Source organism: Acartia tonsa, chromosome 12 (assembly GCF_053477335.1).
Source record: "Acartia tonsa isolate MP-2025a chromosome 12, ASM5347733v1, whole genome shotgun sequence".
Taxonomy (NCBI): Eukaryota; Metazoa; Arthropoda; class Copepoda; order Calanoida; family Acartiidae; genus Acartia; species Acartia tonsa.
This window is the reverse complement of record NC_137271.1, coordinates 16519487-16539957: the sequence shown is the minus strand read 5'-3', so window position 1 is coordinate 16539957 and position 20471 is coordinate 16519487. Positions and strand designations below refer to the sequence as shown.

General features: G+C 37.9%; 1 protein-coding gene across 1 annotated transcript in view; it reads left to right on the top strand.

Moving 5' to 3' along the window:
* LOC145334375 (uncharacterized) overlaps window positions 1-15509 on the top strand; it is a 38317-nt gene extending 22808 nt beyond the window's left edge. Inside the window, exons 15-28 of the mRNA XM_080179829.1 lie at window positions 4448-4516; window positions 5458-5528; window positions 6302-6381; window positions 6812-7024; window positions 8029-8158; window positions 9108-9473; window positions 9791-9873; window positions 10446-10538; window positions 11441-11482; window positions 12251-12305; window positions 12794-12857; window positions 13281-13382; window positions 13693-13737; window positions 14192-15509. Coding sequence (XP_080035955.1) covers window positions 4448-4516; window positions 5458-5528; window positions 6302-6381; window positions 6812-7024; window positions 8029-8158; window positions 9108-9473; window positions 9791-9873; window positions 10446-10538; window positions 11441-11482; window positions 12251-12305; window positions 12794-12857; window positions 13281-13382; window positions 13693-13737; window positions 14192-14269 — 1491 coding nt within the window. The 3' untranslated portion in view covers window positions 14270-15509. The remainder of the gene's footprint in view (window positions 1-4447; window positions 4517-5457; window positions 5529-6301; window positions 6382-6811; window positions 7025-8028; window positions 8159-9107; window positions 9474-9790; window positions 9874-10445; window positions 10539-11440; window positions 11483-12250; window positions 12306-12793; window positions 12858-13280; window positions 13383-13692; window positions 13738-14191) is intronic.
* Window positions 15510-20471: the final 4962 nt, after the last annotated feature.

The window sequence follows — 20471 nt, the reverse complement described above, 5'->3', positions numbered from 1 at the left end:
GTACTCAGCTTGCTCTGCTAATTCTTCAGCAGTAGCTGTCGGCATGTTATCGTCCTCCCGGCGGCTGAGGGCGTCGGCGTTGGTGTTCTGGGTGCCAGGACGGTGGCAGACAGTGAAATCTAGGGCCGCTAGCTCCTCCTGCCAGCGAGCCACCATCCCTGTGGATGTGTTCAGCGACTTCATCTGTAGCAAGGCTGAGGAATCAGTGTTGATCTGGAAGCTGCGGTAGGACAAGATGCCGTGAAATTTCCGAATTCCATACATAATGGCGGCCATCTCTCCCTTCCAGGACGGGTAGCGAGTCTCGGGGTCGGTTGTCTTGCGCCCCACGGCGGCAATCAGCCTCTCCTTGCCGTCCTGGCATTGACTAAGGATGGCAGAGATGGCGCGGCTGCTGAAGTCTGTGGTGAGCTGGAACACCGCCGGCAAGTCAAACCTAGGCGGCGCTCGGATGGGGGCTTGGCGGAACTTGTCCTTGAGCTGTAGCAGCTGGGCTTCCATCTCAGGCGTCCAGGTCAGTGTCTTGGCCGTTTTCTGCCGATTCATCTCGTAGGTGAGGTCGGCATACTCTGGGATGAACAGGCGGTAGTATCCAAAGAACCCCAGGAGCGCCAGCAAATCCTTGGGGGTGCTGGGGGCCGGCCAGTCCAGGATACGGTCAATATAATCCTCTTGCATGGCTATCCCCTCACGGCTGAGGGTGTGGCCCAGATAATCCACCTTGGCTCGAAACAGCTTGGTCTTGGCTGGCTTGAGGCGGATTCCTCCCCTGCGGTGGGCTTCCAAGACTTCCTGGAGCCTAGCCAGGTGGGCCCAGGTATCCTGGTGAAAGGTCAGGACATCATCAAGATATGACTGGAGGTTGGCCGTGCCTAATGGGTTCAGGACCCCTGCAATAAATCTGGAGTAGACAGATGGTGCCGTAGCGAGGCCAAAGGGCATCCTTTTCCATTGGTACAAGCCCCTGGGGGTGGTGAAGGCAGTGCAAGGCCGGCTGTCCTCGGACACACGGATGGTGTAGTACGCGGCCACCGCGTCTAAGGCACTGTAGACGCGGTGTCCTCCCGCTCGTTCTACCAGCTGCTGGATCCTGGGCAAAGGGTAGCTATCCAGTTCCAGGCACTTGTTGAGGGCTCTGTAGTCGACGGCCCAGCGGGTGCTCCCATCCTTCTTCTTGATGGGCACCAGGGGGCTACTCCAGGCAGAGTCCGAAGGCTCTATGACTCCCTCTTGTAGCCAGGTGTCCAGTTGCTTCTCCAGCTCAGCCTCCTGCCACGGGTTAAGATCCCTAAATCTCTGGCGGATCGGCTGGGTCCCTGGTTTGAGGCGCAGCTGCAACTCTACTACGTCAGTGCAGCCGGGGGTAGAGTTGGAGAAGACGTCCCTGTACTCTGATAACATGGTCCAGACCTCCTTCTTGAGCAGGGGGTCCTTGCGCAGGAACTCGTTCTCCTCCATCTCAAGGGCCTCCCACAGCTCCTGCATATCTGGGGGCTCAACAGGCTCTTGGAACGAATGGATACGAGGGGGAGGCTTATCAGAAACCTCCAAAATGTCAGGCTTGACCAGCTCCCCAGCCACGGGGAGGCCAGCGTCCAGCAGGAGGGGCGTCTCCCCTTCATTTACCACCAGCACTCGAAACACGCTGGCGGAGCCAGGCCTGTGGGCATACAGGCCTTCTGGGATGACAAGATCCTCCCCAAACCTCTGTTCTGGGGCAGCTAGTTGGATGGCATCCTTAGTACGGTGCCCCACTAATTCAACAGGGACAGCCATGACACCGCGGCCAGGCAAGACCACCCGCTTGGCCGTACGGAGTTGGGGTGGTTGGCCATCAGTTGGAGTGACAGCGCTTAGCCTGTACGTGGCTGGCGCGGGGTCAGCTTCGGCTCCGGGACCCACCGGCCGCGACTCGACGGGCTCGGCCTTGGGAGGGGCTGACGTGTCGGAGTCAGGCGTGGCTCCGAGGGCGTCCGGCCACGATTTGACGGGCTCGGCGCTGGGAGAGGCCGGGGCGCTGGGAGAGGCCGGGGCGCTGGGAGAGGCCGGGGCGCTGGGACCAGCCTGGGCTCCGTGGGCGTCCGGCCGCGACTTGACGGGCTCGGCGCTAGAAGAGGCTGAGGCAGCGGAGCCATGCGTGGCTCCGGAGGCGGCCGGCCACGACTTGACGGGCACGGCGCCGGGAGAGGCTGATTCCTGGGAGTTGAGCGTGGCTCCGGGTGCATCAGACCGCGACTTGACGGGTCTGGACTCGGACTCGGCCGGTTGAATGGCTGGGGGTCCCAGGTAGAGGGGGCCAGGTGGACACGGCTGGCCGTTGATGAAGGTGTCGGCGGAGAAGATTGGTTCTGGAGGGCTGGCAATCTCGGGAAACGTCGTTGGCAGGTTCTCCAGCGGCACCTTGGGCACTGGGGTCAACCCCATGGCTAGCAGGTTGGTCCCCCTATGGGCGTTTAGCGCAGTATCCACCCAGTGCGTGCCTTTCTCAACCACACGCGGCTGCTCTGGCAGTGGGCCTGGCAGAGGCCCCTCGTAACTCAACTCTCTCTCGGCTGTCTCCCGGTCGATGGGGACACCACGGAGTGGGATGAACTCCCCACGCACCCACAAGCAGGGGGGTTGCATGTCGAAACAGAGCCTAGTTCCGAACTCCTTGAGAAAATACCCTCCTAGGTTCAGAGGGTGTGAGAGATTCCGTACCACAGTCACGTGGTACAGATGGAGTATAAGGGTGTGTGAAACTGCCATATATAATTCTTTTAATTTTCCTATTACCTGGAGGGGCTGGCCTTCCTTGTTAGCAGTCAGGATTTGGGTGTTGTCTGGAACCAACATGCGTTGCACGCCCATTGCGTGCATGAGGTGTTCAGAAATTACAGCAGACCCTGGTACACGGTTGCCAGAATCGACCATGGCATCAACCTGTACGTGCTGGGCAGGGTCAGGAGTGGGGAACCTCACCCTGATATGGCAAGGGAAGTGGAGGTCCTGCCCTTGAGACAAGGGGGCCTCCCGTTCGGCTGGGGTCGGCAGAAACTTCGGCGGTGGCCGAACCGCAGCTATGGTAGTATCGCTTACCATGGTGGCTTAGACTGTAGCTTCGAATCACTAGAACTTGTTAATTATCACTGGGTCAACAATTTTATATTTCTTTTTATCACTTGGTTGACATTTATACACACTTATGTGTAGTTATCACTAGGAGCTCTAGGTGTGATTCTGGAAGCACTGGCAGCAGGGAATGTCCGTCCTGCAAGGTTCAGAGGGATGGCGGCGGCAGGGAATGTCCCGTCCTGCAGCGCCGCTGGTTCGAATCCCGACAGATGGCGGCAGGGAATGGCCCGTCCTGCAGCGCCTCGGGTTCGAATGCTGGGAGGCAGCGGCAGGGAATGTCCCGTCCTGCCGTGCCTGTGGCTCAAATTCTGCTATCCGCCGCAGTGGTAGGCCTTACTTGTGTGCTGAAGCTTCGCAGCCACACATTGCCTTCTCAGGGAGACCAGCACCTAGCTGTCCGTCTCGTAGGTTTGGCCTGGGTGTCCTGGGGCTTGTCCCAGCTACACTTGCCAATTTAGACTCAGTTTTGTAGCCGTTTGAGCTAAATTATCCGATTACCGTGGCTGCGCACCTAGCGCTACTCCTACACGGTACGGAAAAAGCGCCGTAACTGGCGCTTTTAGCAGGCTAAATCTGCTTGCCGTAGGCCAAAGGCCCACACATTGCGTTCAAAATGATGGAAATTCGACCTAAAAAGGCCGTCTCACGGGTCAGTTGGCTTCTCAGTTGGCGGCTGACTGTCCCCTTACTTGCCAAAGGGTCCAATCAGAGGTAGAATAGGCTAATTTCTGTAAGGCTCGATTGAAACACGCTGACACCAAGATGTGGTAAGCCGAACGTTTCAGCTCACGGGTTGCGAGTTCGAGTCCAACGAGCCTTAGCCTTAAATTATTCTACCAAAAACAAACTAGCAGGATTTAGTCATACAGAAATTATATATTTAACTGAATAATATTTACAATGAATGTTTACTATATATATACAACAGATTATAACAATGGTTAGGTTTGAAGGGGGTGTGGGACACAAGGGCTTAGCCCACGGCGGTAGACAGGCTGCGGGGGCAGCTGTGGTAAAAGGGGAGGCAGCGCCTCCCGGTTGTATAATTGCGTGAGGGGCGCGTGATAGCTGCGTGTTCGTGCCCCTCCCCATATTTAGGCAGGCCAGTTTGACCGCTGGATAGCGGGGTCACCGTCGGTCATGAGGTAAATGGTGATATAATGGGATTAGTGCAGAGGGCTTGTTATGATAAGTCACTGCGTAGCAATTCTGTAAACTGCCCGTCCGTCTGTTTGCCGTATTACCACATTAGTATGTTTTTCAACCTATTTTTTAAAAAAAATACACTATTCCAAGACTATAAAATTGTGACGTGATATGATGAAATGTTTAGGATAATGAAAGCAAAGAGATCCATGAAAATATAGACGAAAATGAAACAGAGAATGAAAATACAGTACAGGTGATTCATTTATTTTAAACGAACGTCATTTTATTTTTTTAACATACTAGTCGCTTTGCCTCTAGCCTCTAGGGGAGGACAGGAGATGTTATAAAATAGCCTATAACCAAACCAAGATATTTATAAACTTTCCCTGAAAAGTGCAACAAATTCGATCCGACAATTTCAGAGATATTAAACCTTAGACAAAAACCCTGTGTGTGTGTGTGTAGCCATAGTTTCTTAATGTTTGGACCTAAGTAGTCATGGAGTAGGAAGAGACACTTTTGTATGCTAGCACCAGGGCCAGCTCAAGGGTCACGCTTAAGTACAAGGACTTGACCATCTGTCACCCTCGCCGAGTATGGCAGGTGTCCCAAATTAAGTCACCGTAATGAGTGATGCTCTCCACAGAGGAGCTTGGGTAAGGGTCGCACTGATATTATGTACTTGACCATTGAGTATCTAAACTACCCAATTATCACCCTTCTTACACAAGCAAGGGAAGTTGCGTGAATGAATTGCAACTGAGAAATTCGAGTTGTCACATGGGGACTTGAACTCGAACCCTTATCACCGTAACTCAGTGCGTTACCACTGAGCTACGAAGCCCCTTACTTCTTATACTATAGGAGACTCTAGAACAGAACCTTTAATTTATAGGGGATCTGTTCGAAACTAGAACGAAAGGAGTTGGACAGACCCTGTCAAAATTTTACCTTTTTGTCAACACATGTGTGTTGTTCGAATGTCGACATATACCCTTAAATTTTTATATCAATAGTTTTGACGTAAGCATAATAGACTAAAAATCACCCGAAGACTAAAAAATCCCAGGGTATATATGAAGCAAATGGAATATCTCAATTTAATCGGTTCAGTGGTTAGCGAGATCATAGAGGTCAGACACAAAAACTCAATAAATTATATTAAATATTTAATGAAAATGTTATTGAATTTAGGTACCAGAAAGTGATAGAAGTCAGCAGGCATCCTCCCAAAGAAGAGATTTCTTACTCAAATCTGGTTCAAGGTAAATAAAATATTCTAGTTATAGAGTAACTGTTCTACAAATCAACAATTAAAAGGCATCTGCGTTTTCCCTTGAAAGCCCCTTGTCAAGCATAGATAACCATTCCGGGTTTTTTTTTACATAAATTGAAAATAAAGTTGACATAGTTTTATGTTTATTACTTTAGGTCAGGTTAGGTTAGGTTATATTTAGTAGCCCCGCAGGTTTCGGGTACCCAAGTTATAGGCCCCGCGGGGTTAGGCCCCTATTAAAACTACAAGTAACAAGGCAAAGAAGTACATAAGGACGAGTCTTTAAAAATGTTTATTTTAATTCAATTCTTTTTAAAATACATATTAGTTTTCAGCAAAAATACTTTTAGTATATTCTAGATTTTTTTAGATATAAATATCAATTCACAAAATCACGAAACCTCTTTCTGTGATGATTTTTCAAGTGTAGCTCCGAATCCGATTAATTTCTGCAATATTAGAACCGGTTGTTTTTAGGCATAATGAAATAAACATTTTCTTATAAAAAATATTCTATCTTAAAATTTATTCGTATTCTATCTATCCCGTTTTTTATGGCCTGGGCCTTCCTATTCCTAACCCTTGCGGGGGTCTATACCTGACAATTAGTGGTTGAAACGTTTGGACATTCCACTATAAGAACCAACCAATAAAAATTCAATAAAGGTCTCTAAGGTAATAAATCCAACGAATAAAAAAACGTTTTAAAAAAACAGTCCAATGTACCCTCCCTTCCTGGTTGAAATGCCTCAATTTTTTTAGACATGCTCCCCCCAGTAACAAGGTTACCAACAGATTTCAACAAGAAGATGAAAAAGAAACGCCAGCTTCAAATGTTCATGGTAATCTTTATCTTAGGGATAAGACAATGGACATTAAATTGATATACAATCTAGAAGTTGGTTAGAATTATTATTAGGAAGGTTTAGACACTGCTAGTATGTACTTTGCTGTCCTAAGAATCAGTATTCCAAAAAGTAGTTCAATAGGATAATTATATCACATAAAAATGTTGTTAAAAAACTAAAAAATCAATATACTTTCAATGGAAATTCATGTAACGATCATAGAGTTCCTACGCTTTCTAAATCGAACCTAACTATTACAGGAATCACACTGGCAAGTCCAAAATCGATAGGACAATTCTAACATGCCTTAATTAACGAGAAAAGCTATCCGTTATGGACGTACGTATGGACTAACCGATCATAACTATAGAAAAGCTACGCTTTTAAAAAGATGATCAGCTCTTTTTTAAAATAAATGTTTTAGTGTTCAATATTGATGAGACCAATGACCAAGATGAAGCTGACTACCAAGACAATCAGGTAGTGGTGGAGGAGGAGGAGGAGAGAGAGATGGTGAAGCTGGAGGATGCTCCCAAGTTTGTTCCAGAGATTCCTCTGGCGATTGGGGAGATTATGAAGAGTGTGGACTTTATGTCGTCTGCTGTACCTGACTTTACCACTGCCACTATTGTTCAAAGTAAGTTACGTGCTTTACATCAAAGTGCCTATCGAGCACTGAACCCAGTACCCTTACTTTTAATTGGGGGTGTTTTCCTTTTAATGTGGGTAAGGGGCGGGAAAACCCTCCGGGGATTATAAAATTGCTGTATCTATTAAGTAAAATCAGCTGAATTCTTTTGTGACACATTTTTTCTATCACATTTGCGCATCTAATCAATACAATTTTTATCTGTCTGTCTGTCGGCAATGCATTAAAATACAAAAGCATTATTATTTAAACGTTTCGTTATTTTCTTTTTTTTCTTTGTCATGAGATATGAACATCTGCTTTGTGCGATTGTTCATTCAATATTATTTTGTGCATAGCTACTTATGGATTTTATTTATCGACCTTGTTGAAAACAGTAAAAGTGTCTGACTATGACGTCAGAAAAAATTTACAATTAACCAATGGAAGCCAGTATTCACAATAGTAAAATATATAGCGGCCTCTCATTGGTTAATTGTTAATTTTTCTGACGTCATAGTCAGACACTTTTACTCTTTTCGACCTTGTTTCACTTCTCTGATGCTGTACGTATTGGTGCAAAAAATGGGGACAAATTTCAAATTGTTTTGGCGTGTGACGTCATACCCCCATCTCTTTTCTAGGGGGTTTCTTTCCTCCTTCCCTTTTCTTTCCCCTCACTTGTGACGTAAATAAACAGCCCCGTCAAATCAATTTAAAAATTGTCCCCATTTTTTGCACCAATACGTACAGCATCATTTCTCTTTCCTAAAGGTTTGAACTATATTTAAAGAATCGACATAATATTACTTTGCCCCAGATTTGAATGAACTCTGATAAAGTGATGCTCGCAGCTGTCTCTAAAAACAATGTCCAATATCACCCTTTTATCCCCTCCCCTCCTACTGGATGAACTGACTGCCGATAAATAAATTCCATAATAGCAAGCTAAAATGACGATAATTTTTCCTCTGTCAATATATCCATGTATATCTTATATCCATTATGTACAGGCACCTTCCCAGCTGCCCCTTCCACTACTGAACCCTCCTCTACGATTTTCTCCACTGAAGAGACAATTTCAGCCGACAGCTTCGAAACTGTATCCTCTGCGGACTTCCAAGATTTTACACTTAGCAACAGGTAAATTATCACTATGCTATTAAACCTTCTTGTTTTGTTGTTATTACAGCAACATATGATATGGTCATGACCCGCTACTGTGGCTTAACACGTAGCGCTTCCGCAAGGCGTCGGGGGAGTTGATGAGTTCCAATCTCGGCCCAGTATCGCGTAAGTACTAAAGACATTAAAATGGTTCCTACTGATACTTTGTCAGATGTACGACTTTGATAGTTAGGGTAGTGGAAATGCCTTGGCCCTAAACAGGCGCAACTCATCAACATGCACAGTTAGGACTTCCGGACAAAGGTCGAACAATATAAAAGTTGGTTAACTGATGGGTGTTACTGATGGGTGTTACGATGTCGTGGTTCCAAAAATTGTTATTGTTATCAATATAGAATGTTTTCAAAAAGAAATTTCTTTAAAACGATAACAACAATCTTATAAAAAGAAAATAGGACAATTACATCAATTTGTGTAAATAATTAGAAGTTCTGAGAGAAAATTAATTAAAGAAAATTACTACAATAAAATATTAACAATACCTCTTAATATGAAAACAGTTTAGTTTAGTCATAGGAAAAAAATAGGTCAATTTTAATTAACATAAAATACTGTGTATGTTCATAAAATCATTTCGAGGACATTCATAGATAAGACAAAGAGGTTAGGAAAGGTGTTCTCTAAAGATAGAATTTATTTTTGTAATGATTTTAGAACTTTAATGCTTAAATACATGAGACATTTCACACGTAAAAAAAGACATAACTTTCTGAAAGTAGATATCCAAATATGACAGTTTTATCAAATGCTTTGATAAATTGAGGAATTTTTATGTAAAGTTATTGTACAGTTTTACAAAAATTAATTAAAAATTTACAAAATGACATGTTGAAATGTCTTGCTATTACTAGAAAAGTTTGTCCAACTTTGTTGCTGAATGGGATATTAATATCTTCTTTTTCAGAGTTAGACCTGTATTTTCACCAGTAACTACTACAACCACAACAACAACAGTTGAATCTATTCCAACTGAGTCAGCTGATTATTATGACATTCAAACAGCTGATTTTGAAACAGCCTCGACTTTGGACCAATCAGAGTACGAGGATCATCTGACGTCATCAGATCAGGATCAATTAGAATACGAAGAAGCGTTGACGTCATCAAACTATGACGAATCAGAGTATTATGATGCTGTGCAATCAGAGTTGGACCAATCAGCGACTACTCCAGACAATGCAGTGACGTCATCAACCTCTAGTGCTACTTCAAGATCATTAACAACTTTGTTTGCATCAACAAGAGCTGCTCAGTCAAACTTCATCACAAGGTAATTTGTAATTTAAGTTATAAACTAGATTCTACCATAAATCTATAAATATAGATGTATAACCAGAAAACTACCTGGATCCCTCTGTTGGGAGCCTTTTTCGTCTGCTAACAAATTGTTTTCTGCTCTTTTGTAGCGACTTGGCTGTGTTAATATTCCCGACGCTATTTGTTGTTTTTTAAAGACCAAATTGAAAGTCGACACAGGGTCTACGGAGTGGACATACATTTAGTTCACCCTCTTCCCCTCTATTGTTTTACTCTGATATATATAGGAAATCACATATAAACACAAACTAATAATTTGTCCAATTCTAGACCTTCCTCATCCGTGACAGCAGCCCCAACTTCATCACCAACAGAAGAGCCAGCCATCATTTCTTCTTCTGTTTCAACATCAGGCATTACTTAGTTATTAGCATATTCAGAAGCACAACTTATATTTTCTTAGCAGAGAAGGGGTTATTATCTACGATTTAAAAATAGAAAGGGAAAAAACTAAAATGTATGAAATTGTGTTTTTTGTACTTTTTGGTAATTTTATTATTATGTAAAACTGGCGGCTGCGCCCATGACATCTAGGGGCTTTGTAATGTATCTAGGGCGTAGAGAAGAAAAGAAAAATTGCCTAAAACCATCCTAAGACTTAAATAAAATACTGTCGGAATAAATGCATGTTTAGAAGCACATATGTTATTAACCTTAATGGCTTCGAAACAGATTAAAATCCGCAGGAATAAAACCGGTCAGCCATACTGAAAAATCATGTTTGTCACCTAATTGCAAACAGTCATCCACGGATGATGTTATTAAAATAATAAAATTTATTCCTTTGAATTCTTTATTTTCATTTCCGCAGAAAGCTTTCTAATAATACGATGCGATAATTCTGTAATTGTTTAAGTTTCACAAAGTTAATATTTTATAAAAAAAAAACAAGAACATGATAAACAAAGTAATGTAAATTTCCTAGTTACAAAATCCTCTAACGCCCCAACTATAATTACCATGGAGTCCCAGACTACCCCTCAGATTACAGTTGTCCGGACCTTAGCAACTGTTTCAGGTAACACATTTCCAGTATGGCTTCGAAGCAGTTAACTATCCGCTGGATTAGAACCGGTTCTAAGCCATACTAAAAAATCATGTATTGTGTTGTATACAGTTTTCTACGAATATAAAAATGTACAATGATAATATTAAACCCCGTTTTGTGACTTCGGCATCTTGAATCCAGCAAAACTGGTTTTAATCTTAGAATTGTACATTTTTATATCCGCTGAAAGATGTTTATAATACGATGCGATAAATAACTATTATCTATCTTTCTTTCTTTCTATCTATCAATTTACCCAACTAATCAAACATATGGATTTGCTTTTTTTATATTTTTTTTATCAAGGTCTTTAAAAAAGTCAAATTTCCATCATTTTACTTTTTAAAAATAAAAACAAAGTTGGAAGGGTATTTTTTCTGAGAGGGTAAAGGTAACCTCCACCAAAATAGTTTTAAAACTTCCCTTCCTTGACCTTTAAGAAGCTTCATTGTAAATGACAATCATTCCAATCAAGAGTGGTTAGCGAGGTCTTGTGCTAAAGACACACAGACAGACATCAAGTTACTTTCATTTGAGGACTAGCGGCTACGCCCCTAGAGGCCTCTAGTGGCACTTTAAATTTTTTTTATATTTAAAATATGGCTATGTTGCGTTTGACGTTTATGTTTGTGTTTCTCTTTCCAAAATCGAGAAATTTAAAAAAAAATTTGATTTCTCTAAGGAGGGTGGTGGTACCCTCTCCCAAAATAGTTATAAACCTTCCAGGGACCTATGCGAATCTACCCTGTTAAGAAGAACCCGATCGGTTCAGCGGTTAGCGAGATCCTTTGGTACAGACACACACACAGACAAACAAACAGACAAACATCCTGTTACTTTTATATTAAGATTGTAATTAACAAATTTTTCAGATTCTCAAGAGATAGCAAGAACCGTGGAAAGCACAGTTTCAGGAAAATATTCTTTATTTTAACTTTAATAACTTCCAAGGGAGGGAAGGATATTGGCCTGTAAATTATACTAGTACCCAAAGTTTTGCATACATGTTCTCTTATTATTTATTGGAACTTTAGTAACTTCCAAGGGAAGAAGGGAGGGAACATTGGCCTGTAAATTATACTAGTACCTAAAGTTACACTTACATGTTCTCTTATTCTTTATTGGAACTTTAGTAACTTCCAGGGAGGAAGGGGACATAGGCCTGTAAATTATACTAGTACCCAAAGTTACACTTACATGTTCTCTTATTATTTATTGAAACTTTAATAACTTCCAGGACGGTAGGGAGGTAACATAGGCCTGTAAATTATACTAGTACCCAAAGTTACACTTACATGTTCTCTTATTATTTATTGAAACTTTAGTAACTTCCAGGGCGGAGGGGGACTTTTGCCTGTAAATTATACTAGTACCCAAAGTTTTGCATACATGTCCTCTTATTATTCATTGGAACTTTAGTAACTTCCAGGGAGGGAGGGAGGGGATATTGGCCTGTAAATTATACTAGTACCTAATGTTTTACATACATCAGGGACTTTCAAGGGGGGGGGGAATGATTCAACCATTATTAGGGCGTGTTTACACCCCCCCCCAAAAAAAAAAATAAGGTGGTTAAAAAAAGCTTGAACGTCCTTGACATACATATTCTCTTATTCGTTAGGTCAAAAATTTGAGACTATTTTGAGTGAAACATTTTTTAATAATGAGAATATTGCTTACAGAACCTGAAATTTCCCGTGCCATGGTTGTAAGACGACCAGAACCAGCTGTTTTCAGGTAAAAACCAGTGCTTTAACACAAGTACTGATGATCCATCCTCCCTTAAATTTGAAAAATAAAAATTAAGGGGGATGGGTAGTATAACGTCAGAACTTACCCTGCGGGGCTACCCATTAGTTAAGAATACCTAACTTAACCTAATCTTAAGTAACAAACATACAAACAAACAAAATACTCCAATTCCCTCTCATATTTTTTATTTATTTTAAAGGGTATATCGTTGATCAAGAAGATACTTTGTCAAAATCATAAAATTCATGAATTCACAGATGACTTTGATTATTTATGTGACTTGAAGCTTGGATAAAGTGTCACTTTGGTTCAAAAGCCAGCAAAAAAATCATTAAAGTTTTCCATAATTTTGCTGAAGGGGGTGTGAAATAAAAGAATACAAGGCTATTGCTTTCCCTTTCTCGCACGTCAATAAAATTTTTTTTTATATTTTTTTGCTCTTTTAAGAACAAATTAAAAATTAATCTTTTTAGACCTCAACCTGGAAATATTAGAAACAGAATAAGAACCAGACCGAATGTTCCATCACATAGGCAGGTAATCATTTTTAGCCTCTTGATTTTTTATCTACGGATGTGCCTCTAGGGGCACTTGTGAGAGGGGGGAATAGAGAGAGTCAACCCCACAATATACAAATTTATTTGCAAAATAAAAAGAAGAAAAATCTTCTATTGCTTGGGGGGGGGGGGGGTTCTATTGCTGATTTTTTTGGGAGGGTGGTGGGCTCTCGGCCGCTGAAGTCTACCAAAACTGTGATTGATTAGCATTGAGTTTCGGCATTAAACCACTTTGAAGCTTTTTATAGTGCCTATAAAAAATAACGTCATACAAATGACCAATGACAGGCCAATACTTAGACTAAATTACCAGTGGTAGGCCAGTACGACGTCATTTCTTATAGGCACTATAAACAGCTTCAACCATTATTCAAAGGCAAAATAATAACTATTCCAATTTTAGGAGCCTGAAATAGAAATCATTGAGGCTGAAGGTTCAAGTCCCGGCCTCACCATTGTCCGTCCTGTTCCGTCAGAGGACGCAGAGTTTATCAAAACTAGCGAGGAATAAAAATGTTAAATCTCTATAAATCTAATTTTCCAGTATAGCTTAAAAACCGTTAATATAAATCTGCTGGATTTCAGCCATACTGGAAAATTATGTATAGCATCGTATTACAGACAATTTTCTACTAATGATTTAATAAAAATTATATAATTTATACCAGTTTTAATCGTACAATTTTTCATTTTAAAATCCGCGGAAAGCTGTCTATAATACGATACGATGAATAACTATTCTATTTCTTTCAATTCAGTAGGGCAATTCTATCAATGTAAACATTAAAGAATAACATTTTTGTTTGATACTACAGACAAGATCTCAACCAGCCATCGTAGACAAAACTAAACGTTTAAAGGAAAATATTCAGAAATATTTTAATTATATTTTATTTCATAATTTATCATTAATTTGAATTGAGATGGTTTTTACTGGGAGGATGGTTCATTATATTATAACCATGTTATAATATTCGCTGGATCAAAACAAAAAATAATAATTTTTATATTAGTTTTAAACTGATATATGTAGTTTAAATTTTTCAACCAATAATATTAATCTACTTTAGAGTTGATTTTGTTTATATCATTGGGAATGTACGTACATCAATTAATCTCAAATGTCTTATTTTTAGGATCTTTGATGTTTTTACTGTAAAATTTCCTACTTATCCTAAGGAAACCTTAAACCCTAGGCCAGCTTGGTAAATTTTAAAGGATTTAGCCCATTAAAGAGTTTTCCAAAATATGATAAAAGATTGAATAGATTAACAATATTAAAATTTCAGAATATCAAAACTGACGAAAAATTAGATGTCTGACCTCCCCCTCCCCCATGGTGTCTTCCCCCAGTCAACACTGCTCATCATTAACAGTCAAAACCAGGAGTAAGCAATCAATCAATCAACCAATACAGCAATCAATCAATTAACTATTATTATGTTAACAAACAATTGATATAAAAAAGGCATTTTATGTTTATTTAGAAATAATAAAAAAAGCAAAAAAATATCTAGCTGACAAATCATAAAAAATTCCACAAATATTTTTTTCAATTAGTACCATACACAACACATATAATTTCTTACTACTTTTCTTATAATATATTTTCCAGTATGACTTCGAAACTGATTAATATGTCCTGGATTATAACCGTTTCTCAGCCATACTAAAGAGTCATGTATAGCATCGCATTACAGGCAATTTTCTACAAATAACTAAATGAAAAATCATAAAATTACAAACCAGCTTTGTTAGCCGGGCCTTAGGCCCCTCAAGGTTAACAAAACTGGTTTTAATCTTATAATTTTTTATTTTAAAGCTGCCTATAATACGATGTAATAAAAACTATCCTAATTTTTTTAAAGTTTTGACTTAGCAGCTAAAATTGCACAAAACTGCCTATATGAAATTAGATTAAAAACAAAATATGCAGCTTTTTAAAACAAATTATATTACACAAAATTACACAATGCAACTTTTTATTTTTAAGAAAAAAAAACAATAAAATAAAATATGTAATAAGTTAGATAAAATATAAATTAAACTTGCCATGTAAATATTATTATTTTTGTTAAAAAATCATATCTAGTCATTTTCTGGTCTTTTAAACAAATTATTGGTTGCTTCTAAAAAAAAGAAATTTTATATTATAAGCTTTCAATTTTCAATCAAACATAAAAAATATCGAAGAAAAAGACTCTTATTGGAAGCAACCTGTATTTTTAAACTAAATCTTTTCAAAAATTAAATTATGTGTTTTACTAACTCATAATGTGATATTTTTCATTTTTTATTTGAATGTTAAAAATAACTTTTTAAATTACTAAAATCATGTTAAAATGTATACAAAATTATAATTTTCGAAGCCATATTTTTTTGTGTGACTGATTCCTAGGTTAATGAATGAAAAATAGATAAATTTTGTAATATTTTTAAAATATATTTATAAACATTTCAAATTTTTACAGATTTTTTTGCAATCAACCAATAAATAATATTAAAAATACTGTAAATCATATAACTATAGTATGAATGTTTATGGATGATTTTTATGTTTTTTTATCATTTATGTAGTATAATTAATTATGAGTATATGAATATGGAAAATAAATGTTGATAAAATATTAAATTGAATTATTGTTTTTTTATTCCATAATATAAAGTAGTATTTTTTTTGTCTGTAGCTTTACAATTTAATATCTGCTGATCTGATTGGATTTTCTTTTATAGGTAAGCTTCAAATAAACCCTGGGATAGTTTTAGGCTATTTTTCTAGGCACTCTGATTATACAAAGCCCCCAGATGCTAGTGGCGTAGTCCTTAGCAACTTATAAGTAACATGGATATAGAATATACGTGGATATTACGACAGTGTTACAATTGTCGTCAATTTAGGTTGCTAACATGGACAACATTTATTGGTCAGTTCGTTCCTCCAGTAGGAGAAGAGAGGATGAGTTAAAGAAGGTGGATGGTGGTTACCGGCATTTTAGCCAGCTGTGAGATTAACCTTATTAAAGTACAATAAATTTGATACAACATCCAAGTTATAATATGTCGATTATTATGTCCAAAGAAACCCATGTTACATTTGCTATTCTTATTATTCCCGAATGTTACCTAACCGTACCCATACCAATAGATATAATATTACTTGGTTGTTGCATCAGAATTTCTCTAATAAAGTGATACTCGCAGCTGGCCTAAATAACGATACCCACCATCCAATCCCCTCCTCTTCTACTGGATGAACAAACTGAATAATATATGATGTCCATATTATTAGCAACTAAAAATGGCGACAAACTTACCCCCAAGTCAATATATCCTGGTATTTTATGTCCCTTCCATTACCACTCAAGCCAATCTATATCTATTTCCCATAACGTTTTGTTTTGTGACATCATTTCCGGGTTCACTGTTGCTTAAGTTCTTTCAATGAGGAAAGAATCACTTTCCATGACAAGGTTTCGTAAAGTTTCATTGCTGTTCTTTACATCCAAGATGGCGGACTGGTGGTGTCACGTGACTATCGAAGTTAACTCTTGCTTGATGCAGGTTTCTTAGACAACGAATCTTTGATCAAGTATAAAACGATTCCCTGACACAAGAAACCTGAGTGCACAAGAGTGGAAATTTTGATTTTGTACTTTCTAGTTTCAATTTTGTACACTTGGTCATCAATTTTCTGGTTTTAGAGGATTTTTTCACACAGCTTTCTTCAGATAAATAACATTTAAATCCTTTAACATAACTATTACATTTTCATAAAAATTGGTTAATCATGGATATTTATTTATCACATCCTATTATAGACAGCTTTCCGCAAATATTAAAATAAAATTATAAGATTAAATCGAGTTATGTTAGCTAGGGCCCCTCGGGGCTAACAAAATTGGTATTAATTCTATTTTTTTTTATTTTAATATTCATGGAAAAATGTCTATATAAGATGCTATACAAATTTTTCAGTATGGCTGAGAACAGGTTCTAATCCAGAGGATATCAATTGGTTTCGAAGCCATATTATAATAATATACTAAAATATTTTATACTAGTGGCTATGCCCCTAGAGGCCTTTAGGGGCACTTGAGGTGGAGAAAGTCGAATTAAATAACCCAATTTTTTATTTTAGATTTTTTAAAAAAAGTAAAAAAAAATTTTGAGGTGCCCCCCCCCCCCTTATTTTTAATTTTAGTTAAAAAACATTTATTTGTTTTTTTTTGGGGGGGGGGGGATTTTTCATTCGGGACCTATGAGAATCTACCCTGTTAAGGAAAACCCGATCGGTTCTTTATTTATTTTCATATTCATTTTCTTTAAAACAAAGTATTTGAACAAGAGGATATATAATATTCTCGTATTCATTCGAATCCGGTGGATAGAAACCGGTTCTCATCCATACGAAAACACTATGTCTAGCATTGTATTATATCCAGCTTTCTACGAATATAAAAATATACAATCATAAGATTAAAACTAGTTTTTTAGCCCGTGCCTTCGGCACCTCGGGGCTAAAAAACTGGTTTTAATCCTATAATTGAACATTCTATATCCGCGGAAAGCTGTTTATAATACGATGCGAGAAATAACTATTCATGCACCATATCTCTTTAAAATATCCTGGGACAAGGGACTGTGATTCTAGCAAATAATTATTATAATTTGTGAACAAAACTTCTTTTGGATAAACAATCTGGAAATATATGAAATCTTCCTAAATGTATTCAAAATCACATTCCCTTGTTCCTGATAATATCTTACTTAAATAATTTTCTGAAATTTTATAAAATATACTTTTCAGAAATAAGATTAAATATGAAAATTTAAAATTTTGTTTGATATATAGGTACTAAAATTACATCTTCGAAATTATTTGTATACATTTATATTTAGAAGAATTATCAAAACTGCCTGGTTATCTACTACTCATTATGACCTAAACTAACCTGATCTATAGTAATAAACAAACAAACGAAAATGCTCCCCCCCCCCCTCCCTTATTTTTAATCTATTTGAAAAAAATAAGGGGTGGGGCTTCAGTGGTCATAAAAAAAGGAAATCAATCAAAATTCAAAAACGAAATATAGAATAACATAACCGTAAGTTGTATACTGGATGCTCTTAGGAAATAGTTATTCTCTCCCAAATAATAAAAGCATTCTATCTAAAATAGCATCATAGAAAATCCCATTTCCCCTATAGATTTACGGACGGACAGAAAAGTTAATATTTGCAACAACAAAAAGTGAATATTTCACTGTTTTACACAAATTATAAGAAAGCTTACTGAAGATATACAAAAATGATCTATATAAAGTAAAAATTTAACAGTTATTTAGGCGTTATAACATTAGACTTTATTACATCATAATTATAAAATGAATGGTTTTTAAAGATATTATACCTAATGAAAAACATTCGTAAAAATCTAAATAAATTATTGAATTATCGGTATAGAATTACTAAATACTTTTTGACATCTTTTAATTTTTGACATATTTTTCTGAAAAATAAGATAAACCTATTGAATTTAAATGAAGATTTATGATACAAAGAAGTATGATGTCTGTCTGTCCGTCCCTCAATCTGGGGTTTATCAACGCCCATTCTTGGGGAAAAGCCACTAGAGACGAGGGGAGAGCCATTAGTATTAAAAAAAGTGCAAATATTCTAATTGTGACTAAACCTAATGTATGCAGAGGGGTGTGACAATATTGAAATAAAACTAAGTATAGTGTAGCATATTCTAATTGTAACTAAACCTAATGTATGCAGAGGGGTGTGACAATATTGAAATAAAACTAAGTATAGTGTAGCATATTCTAATTGTAACTAAACCTAATGTATGCAGAGGGGTGTGACAATATTGAAATAAAACAAACCACCTTCAAATTCCAATTTGGTTTTAAGGAGAAATTAAAAGAGAGATAGGGAAATAAGAGCAGAATTTGTCTAAATACGAGAAAGAAAGTGGAAATAGAAAAATTAAAGAGAAGGTAAAAATAGATATAGAGTAAACAAGGATGACAACATCCACAAAAGCGAAGCTCTGAAACGGTAGGACAAACGGACATTAACACTTGTGTCATGTCAGAACTGAATAATCAGAATGCGAATGTATAAGAGTCAAAGCAAAATTGTAAGTAAATTTGTTGAAAAACTGCTTGATACAGGATAATGATTATGGACATACTTACATTTTTAGGACTTGATTATAGAGTTGCTTCGCTTATAATATTGTACTTTGTTGTCCCAGGAATCAGTATACCAAAAATCAGACCAATCAAATAATTAGGTAACATACAAATTTGTTGTTAAAAATGTAAAAAAAATCAACATGTTTAAAATGGACGTACGGACATTCTGGTAATGATTATAGAGTAGCTACTATTACAGGAATCACCATGCAAAATTTGAAATCGATAGGACAATTCTAACATGTCTAAATTTACGGGAAAAAAAACTATTTAAAAAAGTAAAAAAATCAACATGTTTAAAATGGACGTACGGACATTTTAATAATGATTATAGAGTTGCTACGCTTTCTAAATCGTACCTAACTACTAAAGGAATCACCATGCAAAGTTTGAAATCGATATGACAATTCTAACATGCCTAAATTAACGAATAAAAGCTAACTATCTCGGACGGACGGACGGACGGACGTACGGACGGACGTAAGGACGGACGGACGGACCGACCCTAATTATAGAAAAGCTTCGCTTTTAAAAAGAGATAGAGAGAGAGAGAAGGAAAGAGAGAAAGAGACAGAGACAGAGAGACAGAGAGAGAGACAGAGAGAGAGAGAGAGAGAGAGAGAGAGAGAGAGAGAGAGAGAGAGACAGTGACGCAGAGAGACAGAATAAAGAGAGAGAAAAAGAGCGAAGGAGAGAGAGATAAAGAAAAAGAGATAAAGAAAGGGAGGGAGAGAAAGAGAGAGAGGAACGATAATTGTTATTAATCGCATACCCAGCTTTCCACGGATATTAAAATAAAAAAAATTATAATATTAAAACCAGTTTTGTTATACCCGAGGGGCCAAAGGCCCGGGCAAATAAAACTGGTATTAAACTCGTAATTTGGTAATATTCGTAGAAAATTGTCTGTAATTTTTCAATACAGCTGAAAACCGGTTCTAATCCAGGGAATACTAATCGGTTTTGTAACCAAACTGGAAAATATGTTAAAGCAAGATGAAGTAATTAAGAGAAAGAAAAACTAAGATGATTTTTCAACAACAAAAATTTGATAGTAAAAATGTTAAATTACTTTAAATACCAAAAAATATTATATAACAACTTATTCTTTCAAATACCAAATTGCAACTGAAATGATAATTTTTATTAATTTCAATTTCGAGCAAGCCGAAATTTTACTTCAAAATTTCTAGCTACAAAATGGTAAAATATTGATTAAAATCCTTATAATAAAGTAACAGGATATCTGTCTGTCTGTTTGTTTGTACCAAAGGATCTCGCTAACTGCTGAACAAAAATATGTCACCTTCTATGTTTTTAATGAATCCCCTTTTTTATACTTTTAGCAAGGTTTTGAACTGCAATGGTTTTAAATTAAAGGGATATGGATA